Source organism: Primulina eburnea, chromosome 14, assembly GCF_022965805.1.
Source record: "Primulina eburnea isolate SZY01 chromosome 14, ASM2296580v1, whole genome shotgun sequence".
In the NCBI taxonomy this organism is placed as follows: Eukaryota; Viridiplantae; Streptophyta; class Magnoliopsida; order Lamiales; family Gesneriaceae; genus Primulina; species Primulina eburnea.
In genome coordinates, this window is record NC_133114.1 from 24,247,470 (window position 1) to 24,259,526 (window position 12,057).

Sequence of the window (12,057 nt, forward strand, 5' to 3'; positions counted from 1 at the left end):
TTTTATGAAAATATTTAATTTTAAAATCTAACAACCGAGATAACTACCATTGATAGATTTAGTTTCATTGATTTATTTAGACTAAATATGTTATGGTAGCACAACATATCTAAATATATTTGAAGCAAACAAGAATCTTAAATTAAGCACAAAAACATCACAATGATAAAATCGAAATAATGGAGTTTTCCCTTCAATCTGAAATAAAAACTTAGCCTAGAGTTGTAGAGAGAAGATGAGAACTTCTTGCGCCTTCTTCGTGTTCTTTTTCACGTTGAAGAGAGAATTCTATTTTTTTCATTTATGTGCGCCTCATTCTCTTCTCCATGTATAGATGGTTATTGGGTGAAGGAGAAAAAACACTAAATTAAAGAAAAACCTAATGTACAAAAAATAAACTACCAAAAGGGTTGATAGAGTTTTTATGAAATAAAACTCTATCTTATTTTTATTTTTCCCAATAAAAATATCTTCTCTCCAAATAACTGCAGAATATTCCACTCGATAAATGACACCTACTTGGAAAGACCCAGGGAAAGTTATTTGGTGCATCATCCAATGATCGCCTATTTTTATGAATGGATATCTTTATGCCCTTACCAATGAAACACGACGTTTACATCACAGATATTAGTCTCAAATTCGAGCGATTTTTATTCTTATTATTGGATTGAGAAACACAAGCAATCTTGATTTTGATGATAAAAAAACTTGTTATTGTATTTCTAATATATTTACTCGAGTGTGAAGTTGCTAACTCAAGTTGGAAGCTAAAACTCGATTTTAACCAAACTGAAATCTGGTGAACTTCAATTTTTTGATGATATCTCATAGTTCGTTGATCTGAATGACACGTTGCCAAAACTACTCAACAGAAATCACAATTTGGTACAAGCTGTATCTCACATCTACTGAGCTAAATCGTGTTATCTAGGTAAAATGATGGTTTCAAGACCAAACTGATTGTAAAAAAAAAACAACAATTAGTTGAGTAAGAGCAGTTTGGGTTTTTTACTCATCCTGATCAGCTCGTTTATCCAAATGAAACGATTCAGTATGCCTTACGAAGCTAAGACGTTGATATACAAATCATATTCACTAGTCAAAGTCTGAATCGTAGTGTAAAATATTTATAAATTATGATAAAAATATGAGTTCTATGCAGACTGAAATCAGCCTTTCAGACCTCATCAGTTTGGTTTAATTGAGCTGGTTCAGTTGATCAAGTTCAGTTGAGAATATTAAGTTGAGTAGACGAACAAAACTGAATAAAATCCCAAAATCAGTTGGGCTTAAGAAAAGTGGCAACAATGCGGAAATGGTCGTTTCAATATCAGAAATAGTACAGAAACATTTCAAGCAATCATATTCTTGTATCTAATGTATATATCATTGTTGGGGTATATAGAAACATCTTGAAGATCAAATACAAGATTTTGAAGAGGATTCAAAGCATCGGTAGCATACATGAAGATATTAGCTAAAATGAAAGCAATCCCAAATGTGTGATGATGCATTTGAGAGATGAATACACTATAAAGAATTTAATCCTAACACACAATCACTCACACATATACATGAGAGTTGAGCAGTCTTCACACAAAGACATTAAAAATTATGTTTGTAGTTTTGACATAAGAGACGTTAAACATTATGCGGATTGTGATATTGTGATCTACAATCAAGAGTGTGCTATGATTTCAATTAGGTGATAGATAAGTTCTAAGTTGAAATGAGTTTGTACAAAAAGTTGTATAAACCAAAGTCTTCTAATGGATCATTTCCAAGAGGAAAAAGAGGTGACGTAAGAATTGTTAATCTTCGAACATCAATAAACAAATTTGTCTCTATTTATTTATCGCATTTACTTATCATTTCTATTATGTTTAAGATGTATTCTTGAGTATTTTATATGTATTTCAAATATCAAATATTGTATACCAAGTGTTTGATAAAATACTTCAACCAAAATGTTTTATTCATTCAACTTGCATATCTTTTAAATACTTTACAAAATATTTAATCGATTTCTACAAGGGATTATTTTGAGTGTCTTCCTCTTAGATTAAAAACCAGACTCGATTTAATTTATTGTTGTTCAATATTCAAGAACCAAACTATTTTAACTCAACGATTATCCTCCAATCAATCCTATCACTTATTTTAGGTGGATGAATCGACTAGAAACCATTCTAGAATGAGTAGTCACTTGTGAGACGGTCTCACGAATCTTTATCTGTGAGACGAGTCAACCTTACCGATATTCACAATAAAAAATAATACTCTTAGCATAAAAAATAATATTTTTCATTGATGACCTAAATAAAAGATTTGTCTCACAAAATACGACCCGTGAGACCGTCTCACACAAGTTTTTATCTTTTAGAATATATAATATGCTTTCTATTGAGTTTCATGATTTCACGCTGAGAGACATACCTCATGATATCTATTATATATTCAGTTACTTTATTTATGCAGCTTGCATATATATACAGATAAAGTAAATGTCATAATTGGATAAAAACGTAAAATATCACTAAAATAAATCTTGTTTTTAAATAAGAGTCAAATAAGCGACAATGACAAGTTCGATCATTGGACACCTACTGTAACACTAATTTTATCCAAATTCGAGCCTTAAAATTGGTTGATGTTCAATTTAGTTTACTTACACCCTTAATCCACATCATGGACATGATAATTAAACATTGTTAAAAGCTAAACATTTGACATAAAAGAAAATACAAGAAAACAGAGGCCTAGTTTGATCCATCGTAGGTCCAATCCAAGTTCATTTACTATCATTATTCTATGCGGTACCTTAATTAATCCAGTTTGCAACGACCATGGACTATCCCGATCTTGGACTCCCTAGCTCAACTGGTACCAATTATCTTTGAAATATGTACTTATGCCAGGAGGTAATGGGTTCAAGAATTTCGAAGTATCACTCCAACATCCTGATGTTGAGAGTCCGATGAGTAATGACGAATAGGAAAGCCCGTGAAGAAAAAGACTCCAGTGGGAACCCAAGACAGGACAAAGCATCCGAGGGAGCCCAAAACCGAGATAACCCATGATCGTTACATAAGCGCTCCAAGTTCGTCTTTTTATATTTTAAATAATCCATAAGCGCTCCACTTTCATTTTGAAAAAACTAAGCGCTTATACTTTTTAAAAAAATTAAATTATTAAAAATATTTATGAAATACATCAGGAGAAAAAGCCAAGAGAAAACAGACAAATCAAGGGACAAGAGAGAAAAAATGGTAAAGGAAATGGATTGAAGAATAATTTAGATATAAATATAATCTTTAAGGCTATTTTATTTATTCCGAATAAAGCTTATAAATTTAAAAATAAGTTACATGACCTTACTTCTTTTAAGGATTTTTAAATTTATTTTGAGACATTATAATATTTCAAAAATATTATTTTGAGAAACATTATTAAATATCTTATCAATTTTTAAATAATTTACTAGAAGTTTTATATGTATTATATAAAGGGAGTAAAAGACTCCACTTTTGAGACCAAACGCACAAAACACAATCAATTTCATGCGGATGAGTTTTCAACTATTTTCTTGAGGAGAATTGGCATGAGGAATAATTACACTGGTCATTCAGTCTTGACGTGCATTAATATTTTAATATAAATAATAAATTAATATAAAAATAGTTTAAAATATAATAATTATTCGTATCCGAGTCATTCTTTCCATATCAAAATTCGTGTTTAAATTTTAATTTCCAATAAAAAAAATAAGGATAGTTTGACATGAAAATAGCGAATTATTTATTATAAAAATATTTTTATTTTTTTGATAGATAAACATAAAATATATCAATAAAAAAAAGATATAATTACATCATACAACGGATATATAGCACAAATAACAAGTCATAACATATCAAGAACAGTAAGTTATATAGTCTAGTACATTTTCAATAAGGCTAATAGGAATATACAAGTATAGACAACGAAAAACATAAACTTTGATGTTTGAAAAATAAAGCATCAATTGAGGGGACTTCACCATCAAATATCATAGCATTTGCTTGCCTTCCAAACAGCATGAACGATGTTTGAGCAGGCGAGCAAATGAGCTTTATTAATAGGAGAAGGCTTATTGTGTAGGCATGGAAAAATGGATGTCAAGTAAATCATTAATCATGATCCAAAAATCTGTCTACAAAAATGACACTCCAAGAAGAGACGATCAATAGTCTACAAGTGGCCAAAGCATAGAACACAATTCTTGTCAACAAGGAAAGGGAGTCGCTCTAGTGAGAAGCTTTTCTTTCACAGAAAGCCACAGAATGAAGGCATTCTATGGCAAGATAAATGGCTTCCAGACAACAGTCGTACAAGGGTTACAGAACAAAGGAAGCGTAGGAACTGTGGTGCACAGAAAAGAATAAGCTTGATTGGAGCCCGGGAAGGGGTACCACTTAGAAAGGAGGCTAACAGTGGCATGGATAGAACCAATAAGCAACACAAATTCATCACGAATAGCAAGAAACTTCTTGCTCAAGGGGGAGTCTAAAGTATGAGGCTCTCAATGCCAAACATCAACATGAGACAAGTAATCATGATGTATCCACTTTACCCAAAGAGAGTCGGCCTTTGAATGGATGTCCCGGGGGATCTTGTCTAGCAATGCTTTATTCCAAATTCGAAGATCATGAAGGCCCACGCCATCAAATTCCTTAGGGCGACAAAGGGAACTCTGAGCAATAGGAGGATGCTTAGAGTTCCAAACAAATCCACGAAATAGAGTACAAACTATCAATGATCCAAAAGGAAAGAGGCAAAATCTAAGGCCAATAAGCATCTTTTTATTACATAGACAGATAGTGTAGGTAAACAAGGGGAAACTGGTCAGCAGACAACTAATATAGCTCCTGCCAAACATTTGTGAGTTGATTCCTGCTCTCCATTGGGTTACTTCATGCCACACCTAGAGATCTACTTGCCCTCCATGTCCAAAAACTCGAAATGACCTCAAAGATACAAGCATCGGTAATTTTACTCTATCTTATGCATCTCCTGGTAACAAATTGTGCAACAGAACCAAGAATGTGCGTGGGAACTTATGTCCATGAATTTCAATACAAAGAAATTAAACAAGTCGAAAAGCAAGCTGAAGCAATCCCTTGGAACGAGCCGGAGATTCCAAAATGAATGTAAGACACAGACAAGAAATGCTGAAATGGTAAGATTTTTATTATTGCAACACTAAATTAGTCAGTCACCTTTTACAATTGCGATTTTTGATTTACAATCACAACAGTTGAAAAGAACAAAAGCAACCCAGAAAACTAAACGGGCGACATTTTTCTGCAAATGTGTAAATTCACATGGGATTTCCATGCTTTACAAGTACTACAAGTCTACAAGTGCTACAGGAGTGTTTCCTTCATTATTTTTTGGACCCATCCTCGGAATCAAGACCATACAAAACTCCTCCATACCTCTCTGTAGAGCCATTGAAGAAGTTGTCTTTCAACTTCTTGAACGCACGTGAGGTGAGTAGACTATCCGAACCCGCCTGATGACAAATCCCAAACCTCTCTATTTCTAGGAGTTCGGCTAACTTATTCAATCCACCGTGAAGGCTGTTGCAGAATTTCATCAAATGTTTGATGTCATACACCACTGGGAAGTATATATTAAGTAACTCAAAGAATCCAGCTTGAGTTTCGGGTAAACTTCGACAAGTCAACAGCTTAAGCAAGTATCCAAAGTCATAGCCGCTATGGAACGTCACCCAGTGGACATTATCATTCAAAACAATCCCAGAAGACATCAAGAGTTCAGAAAATCGGTTCACATCAACACCCATTTCATTATTTTTCTTGAAGTCAATCCCAGATTGCCTCAACAATTCAATTGAATCATTTGCAAATACATCCTTACTCACCTTAAATTCACGGAAATTAAACTGCCAAATGCAGCTTGTACCCGTCCCACAAGTAGGTAAATTCCCATCTTTATCCGAAAATGTGAGACCCAACTGGATTAGCTTCAACATGTCAACATTATCCTTCAAGGTCTGATAATTATACTCATTGATACGCTTAAAGTTGCCAACAGGGCGAAGAACAACTCCAGGGAACTCCGTGTCCATAGCAATATAGGGATAATCATCAACTATATCACGAATCAGAGTAAACTCTGACTCAAGATTGTCATTCCATACCTCTCTGATTTGAATAGAATCGGTCTTCGGCAACTCCGATGTTTCATCCATTTCTTATTGATTTTTATACTATCGGGCAGGAAAAGATGCAATCTTCAGCAACTAAACGACTACAATAAGTAGCCTTGAATTCAATCTGCCAACTCTGCAAATATCACATGACAACAAAAATTAACTCAACACAAAAAAAGATCAGCTACTAAACAGAAAATGGTCAATAATTGATCAAGGGTTAAACCAAATAAAAACATACATGAAAAAAATTCTTGTGCCACTTCATTTACAATCTAAAATTCTGAACTCTAAAAACTGAAAACACCGCAACTCCTCAAAAAAGAGATAACTTCGATTGTATAAATGTGTCAGTCTTAATGTATAAATGAGTTGCAATCACCTCCATGGAAAAAGCTCACTATTGTTAGAGCAGACCCGATTGACTGGGTAAAACATTGATCAAATTGTATTAGTTATCACTTACGAAATTCTGAATCCTGAATCCCTGATCATTGATCAAATTGTATCGATTATCACTTGCGAAATTCTGAATCCTGAATCCCTAATCACATTGCACTTAACGCAATAATTATCAGACACCGGTCTACACATTTAAAATTCATGACATTAATCCCAAACCTTGGAGAATTTTAATTCTGTCCAGTTCACAGATAATATGAATGAATTTTATAATTTAAATTCAAACCCAAAACTAAAACTCAGAACCCATCTGTGAATACTTGGAAATCATCTCCTAGCTCTCAAACGGGGCCAATCATATCCAAAGAACAGTCAACCCAACAGCCGAGGCTTTAACAAGGTAAAATTTCAAAGATACGCGATAACCTAAACAAAAACCCAAAAATACCAAATACTCAAAACGCATAAACATAAAGCTTGAAATGGTCCAGGGTAGAGATCCGGGTACCAGGATCTAGCTTACGCCGAGATCCAACACAGTAGATTTTAAGGCGATGTTTAAAAATATACAGAATCGAAATAAAGAAAAAATATATTCAAATTTGCATCTAATTTTGTTAGTAACGAGAGATACAATAATCGAGTAACGAAGACGCAGACGAAGACGAATTACAAACCTGCAGCGAAGATTGAATTTAGTGACCGAGGAGGAGGAGATTAGGGTTCTTGTTGTCCACATCCATGGCACCTGATACTGAGTTATGCAGTGGTCATAGATTTCTGATCACCCATTATTTTTATAATTTATTTGATTTATATTTAAATAAAATTAAAATATAATAATAAAAAACAATATTATAATTTTAATATATAAATTAAAAAATAAAAAAATGATGATTCTATGCACTGAACTATATATAACTTATATTAAAATTTTAATATTTTATTAATATATATAATTATAAAAACATATTATGACATCAAAATTAGTTACTCTAATATTTCAAATTTAATAAAATAATATAGATTTTATGGAGTTTAAAAGTACATTTATATTTAAATTATATATGATTTTATATTATTTAAATATATATGTCAAATTATCAGATAATAAAATATTACATCGAAGGAACTATTTGGGGTTAGACTGGGTTAAGCCCACGTAGGAAATATTTATTAACTCATATATATTAATATTATCTATTTTAAATTATTTGGGCCTACTGTTTTCCATTTAAACTTATAAAATTTATTTATTTGCTACTCTATTGTCATCGGACAGTATCAGTCGACCGGAAGTAGTTTGGGAGTCTTGTTGGACATATTTATCGGATGATATTTTACACAAACAACGTATCTTACTACAACATCAAGGTATGCAACTATATATTATTTTATTTTTATGATTTAGTAATTTTTTGCAAGCTATTTGCATTTATATATTTTAATTTAATTTCTTTTGTAGAATTGGAATTGACTGAGGATCAAATTAAAAGTCAAGCGTTGGTGGAAATTGAGAAACTATTGCGAAGCTATGGAAAGAGTTTACGTGGATTTCAATCAATGCCATTTCCAAGTGATCAATACTTCCAGTATTCGCGAAATAGCCTAATACATGATGAAATGCGGTTTGATAGAAGAGCTCTGTTCAGAGAACATCATAATCTCCTAAATAATTTGAACGATCAACAACGCCAAGTATATAATACGATTATGGCTGTTGTCGATTCGAAGACGGGAGGGATTTTCTTTGTATATGGATATGGAGGTACTGGAAAAACATTTATTTGGAAAACTCTGTCTGCATGCTTGAGATCAAATGGAGAAACTGTTTTGAATGTGGCATCCAGTGGTATAGCATCTCTTCTGCTCCCTGGTGGAAGAACTGCTCATTCTCGCTTTTCAATTCCATTTAATCCTACTGAGGAATCAACATGTAATATCAAGCAAGGAAGTCCTCTTGCTGAACTTATAGTAAAATCGAAACTTATCATTTGGGATGAGGCTCCAATGACACACAAGTTTTGTTTTGAAGCTCTGGATAAAAGTATGAGAGATATAATGAGATTCGTCAATCCTTCAAGTTTTCATATGCCTTTTGGAGGAAAAACAGTTGTTTTCGGCGGTGATTTTCGACAAATATTGCCTGTTATTCCAAAAGGTAGTAGACAGGATATTGTTCTTGCCACTATTAATTCATCGTACCTTTGGAGACATTGCAAAGTTTTGAGATTGACGAAAAACATGAGACTGCGGAATTTGGGTTCTGATCAAGAATATGCTGAATTGAAAAAATTTTCGGATTGGATTGCTAATTTAGGGGATGGAAAAATAGGAGAAGAAAATGATGGTTATGCAACAATTGATATTCCTAACGAACTTTTGCTGAAAGATTACGATGATCCTATTGCAACAATTGTTGAGAGCACATATCCGTTGTTTGGAAATGCTGTCAGTGATACAACATATCTTCAAGAAAGAGCTATATTGGCCCCGACTCTTGATGTTGTTCAATCAGTAAATGAATACACGATTTCTATGAACCATTTAGATGGGAAATTGTATCTAAGTTCTGATACAACATGTCATTCAGATAAAAATACTGATTTATTAAATGATGTGCACACCCCTGAGTTCTTGAACGCAATAAAGTGTTCTGGAATACCAAATCACGAGTTAAACTTGAAGGTAGGTACTCCGGTTATGTTGTTGCGGAACATAGATCATTCTCTTGGACTGTGCAATGGAACTAGGTTGATTTTGACAAGACTTGGAAATCATGTTTTGGAAGGAAAGATTCTAACCGGAACTAATGCAGGTCATAAAGTTATTATTCCCAGATTGTCATTGACTCCTTCTGATACAAGACTTCCTTTCAAATTTCAACGAAGACAATTTCCTTTGATTGTATCATATGCAATGACAATCAACAAAAGTCAGGGGCAATCTTTATCTCATGTAGGACTTCTTTTGAAAAAACCAGTTTTTAGTCATGGTCAGTTGTACGTCGCTGTATTCAGAGTGACAAATCCTAAAGGTCTAAAAATTTTGATATGTGATAGTGATAGTAGCAAAAAAAATTCAACGACGAATGTTGTATTTAAAGAAATTTTTCAGAATATGTGAAAAATTTGTTTCTGAATTGTATGAATTATATTCATTTTTTCTTTGTATTTTAAAATTCTATATAATTTAGCAAAGTAATTAAATTCATTCCGTGCATCGCACGGGTTAGCTACTAGTATATATATAAAAGTAGAGTTTTTGTCAAAATAAGAAAGTTCCCGCCAAAATTACTTACTAAAAAAAGAAATAAAACATTTAATTAATATTGACATATGTCTATCGCAATAAATGATCACTTCAATTATTGTTTGCATTGATTATATCAATTCATTTAATTCAATTTTGAATTTAATTAATTTTTATATTAATTCAAATTTAATTTAATATTATATGTTTTTTTATTTTTTTTTACTCAAATTGAAACTAAACTCTGTTTAAAGCGTAAACTATTTTAAAATTTTTGCATTGATTATATCAATCAATTTAATTAAAAATTGTATAATTAAATTTAAAATACAAATTATTGTAATATTCAGTATCACTCATTAGATAAATTATTCAAAAATACATTTTGTTAATTTAAATAATTTCCTAGCCAAATTACTTATTGAAAATAAATACAATATTTAGTTAGTTTATTTATTTTTTCTAAAAATAAAATTGTTCGAGTGCAAAAATTATCACTACAACAAGATTTTTCAATATATATCTATATATATATACATATAAAAACAGAGTTGTTGCTAAATTTAGTAAGTTCCCGCCTAAATGACATTCTAAAAAAGGAAATAAACGAAAAATATGGTAATATATATTATAATAAATGTCTAAATATATTTAATTCATTATTAAAACTGCATATTAATGTCTGTGTATAACTGCTTGAAAATTGAATGTCTCCTAGGAATTACAAACCAAATTAAATTACATTTCAAGTTTCAAATCCAGAAATTAAATTTCATTCTGGGAATTATAAACCAAATTCAAATTGTTATTCAAAATTTAAATATGAATTCTGAAAATTTGAAACATGTTTCAAAAATTGTGCTCCATTGAAATCATTTTAATAATTTAAAATTAATGACACACACACACACAAATATATATATACATATATATATAATATATATATATATATATATATATATATATATGTAAGGCTATTATAATTAAAAAAATTTCATCTATATTTTAGATGAACTAATTTTTAATTTTATTTTATTTTTGAGATCTAATTTATTTATTTCAATGATAGTATAAAATAATTTTTCTCTTCAATATATTAATTTTAATCTTAAACCAACAATTCTCGAATTATTATAGATGTTTAAAAAATAATCGTATCAATTTAATATAAACTGTCATTTTTATTATATTTTTTATTCATGCTAAGTAATATAAACAAAGAAAAATTTTTAATTAACATATTTAGAATTAAAATATATTTATGGAATTTGACATATATACTGAACAGACAATTTTTGTTAAGCAAATTATTTCAAGGCCAAAATTGATTATGAAATTGTATAATAGGCTATTGTTAATAATCACTGTCAAATAAATTTATATTAAATACCAATTTTTTTTTATACTTGAATACATTTATCTTGTGAGTTATCGTTATAAATGTTTCTTTTAGAATTAGTTCAATTTATTTTAATTATTTGTTGTTGTAAATATTTAAACAAAAAATATGTATTTGAGAGCCAGAGTATCTCAACAATTTTGTTTTTATGGTTCAGTCAAGATGCTGATTGCAGCATCAATATACACGTTAAGTGATATTACAAATATAATGATTTCTTTTAATTAAATAAAGTAATTTATCTCCAACATAGATCATTCTCTTAGATTATGCAATGACAGTAGATTAATCGTGACAAGGCTCGAAAACATGTTTTGGAAGGAAAAATTCTTACTGGAAGTAATGCAGATCATAAAGTGCTTATTTCAAGAATATCATTGACGCCTTCTGATCTAAGACTTCCTTTTAAATTTCAACTAAGACAGTTCAGTAATTTTTGATTGTATCATATGCAAAGATAATTAACAAAAGTCAGGGGCAATCATTGTCATATGTAGGACATTTTTTTAAGAATCCTGTTTTTAGTCATGAACAATTGTACGTTGCTGTATACAGAGTTACGAATCATAAGAGTGTAAAAATTTTGATATGTCATAGTCATAACAACCCAAAAAATTCAATGACAAATGTTGTATTTAAGGAAATTTTTCAAATTTGTAATTAGTTTTTTTCTAATTGTATGATTTATAATCCATTTAGTTTATTTATATTTTAATTTAAATTATTTATTGAAATTAAAACTACATTAAAATTTTGTATCATGTTTATCATTTTATTTTGTTAC

General features: G+C 30.6%; 2 protein-coding genes across 5 annotated transcripts; one reads left to right on the forward strand and one right to left on the reverse strand.

The window, feature by feature from the left end:
- Nucleotides 1-5,214: 5,214 nt before the first annotated feature.
- On the reverse strand, nucleotides 5,215-7,407 carry LOC140812317 (probable CCR4-associated factor 1 homolog 7). Of its 4 annotated transcripts, XM_073170558.1 has the most exons (3): nucleotides 7,300-7,407; nucleotides 6,687-7,048; nucleotides 5,215-6,353 (listed from the first exon to the last, which is right to left on the reverse strand). In XM_073170558.1, exon 3 carries the CDS (start codon nucleotides 6,257-6,259, stop codon nucleotides 5,429-5,431), a length of 831 nt encoding a protein of 276 aa, XP_073026659.1. In that variant the 5' UTR covers nucleotides 6,260-6,353; nucleotides 6,687-7,048; nucleotides 7,300-7,407; the 3' UTR covers nucleotides 5,215-5,428. The 4 variants fall into 4 exon arrangements, with proteins under 4 accessions (XP_073026659.1, XP_073026657.1, XP_073026658.1 ...); XM_073170556.1 differs by lacking the exon at nucleotides 6,687-7,048; XM_073170557.1 differs by lacking the exon at nucleotides 6,687-7,048 and having other exon boundaries at nucleotides 5,215-6,383.
- LOC140811277 (uncharacterized) lies at nucleotides 7,105-9,748 on the forward strand. The gene is made up of 2 exons (XM_073169143.1): nucleotides 7,105-7,126; nucleotides 8,088-9,748. Exons 1-2 carry the CDS (start codon nucleotides 7,105-7,107, stop codon nucleotides 9,746-9,748), a joined length of 1,683 nt encoding a protein of 560 aa, XP_073025244.1.
- The last annotated feature ends 2,309 nt before the right edge of the window (nucleotides 9,749-12,057 follow it).

Bases quoted from the DNA above. Each gene is read 5' to 3' on its own strand.
- LOC140812317 (XM_073170556.1), bottom strand. From the start codon at position 6,259: ATGGATGAAACATCGGAGTTGCCGAAGACCGATTCTATTCAAATCAGA.
- LOC140811277 (XM_073169143.1), top strand. From the start codon at position 7,105: ATGGTCCAGGGTAGAGATCCGG. The intron at 7,127-8,087 runs GTACCAGGATCT...TTTCTTTTGTAG, and splicing joins GGTCCAGGGTAGAGATCCGG to AATTGGAATTGACTGAGGAT.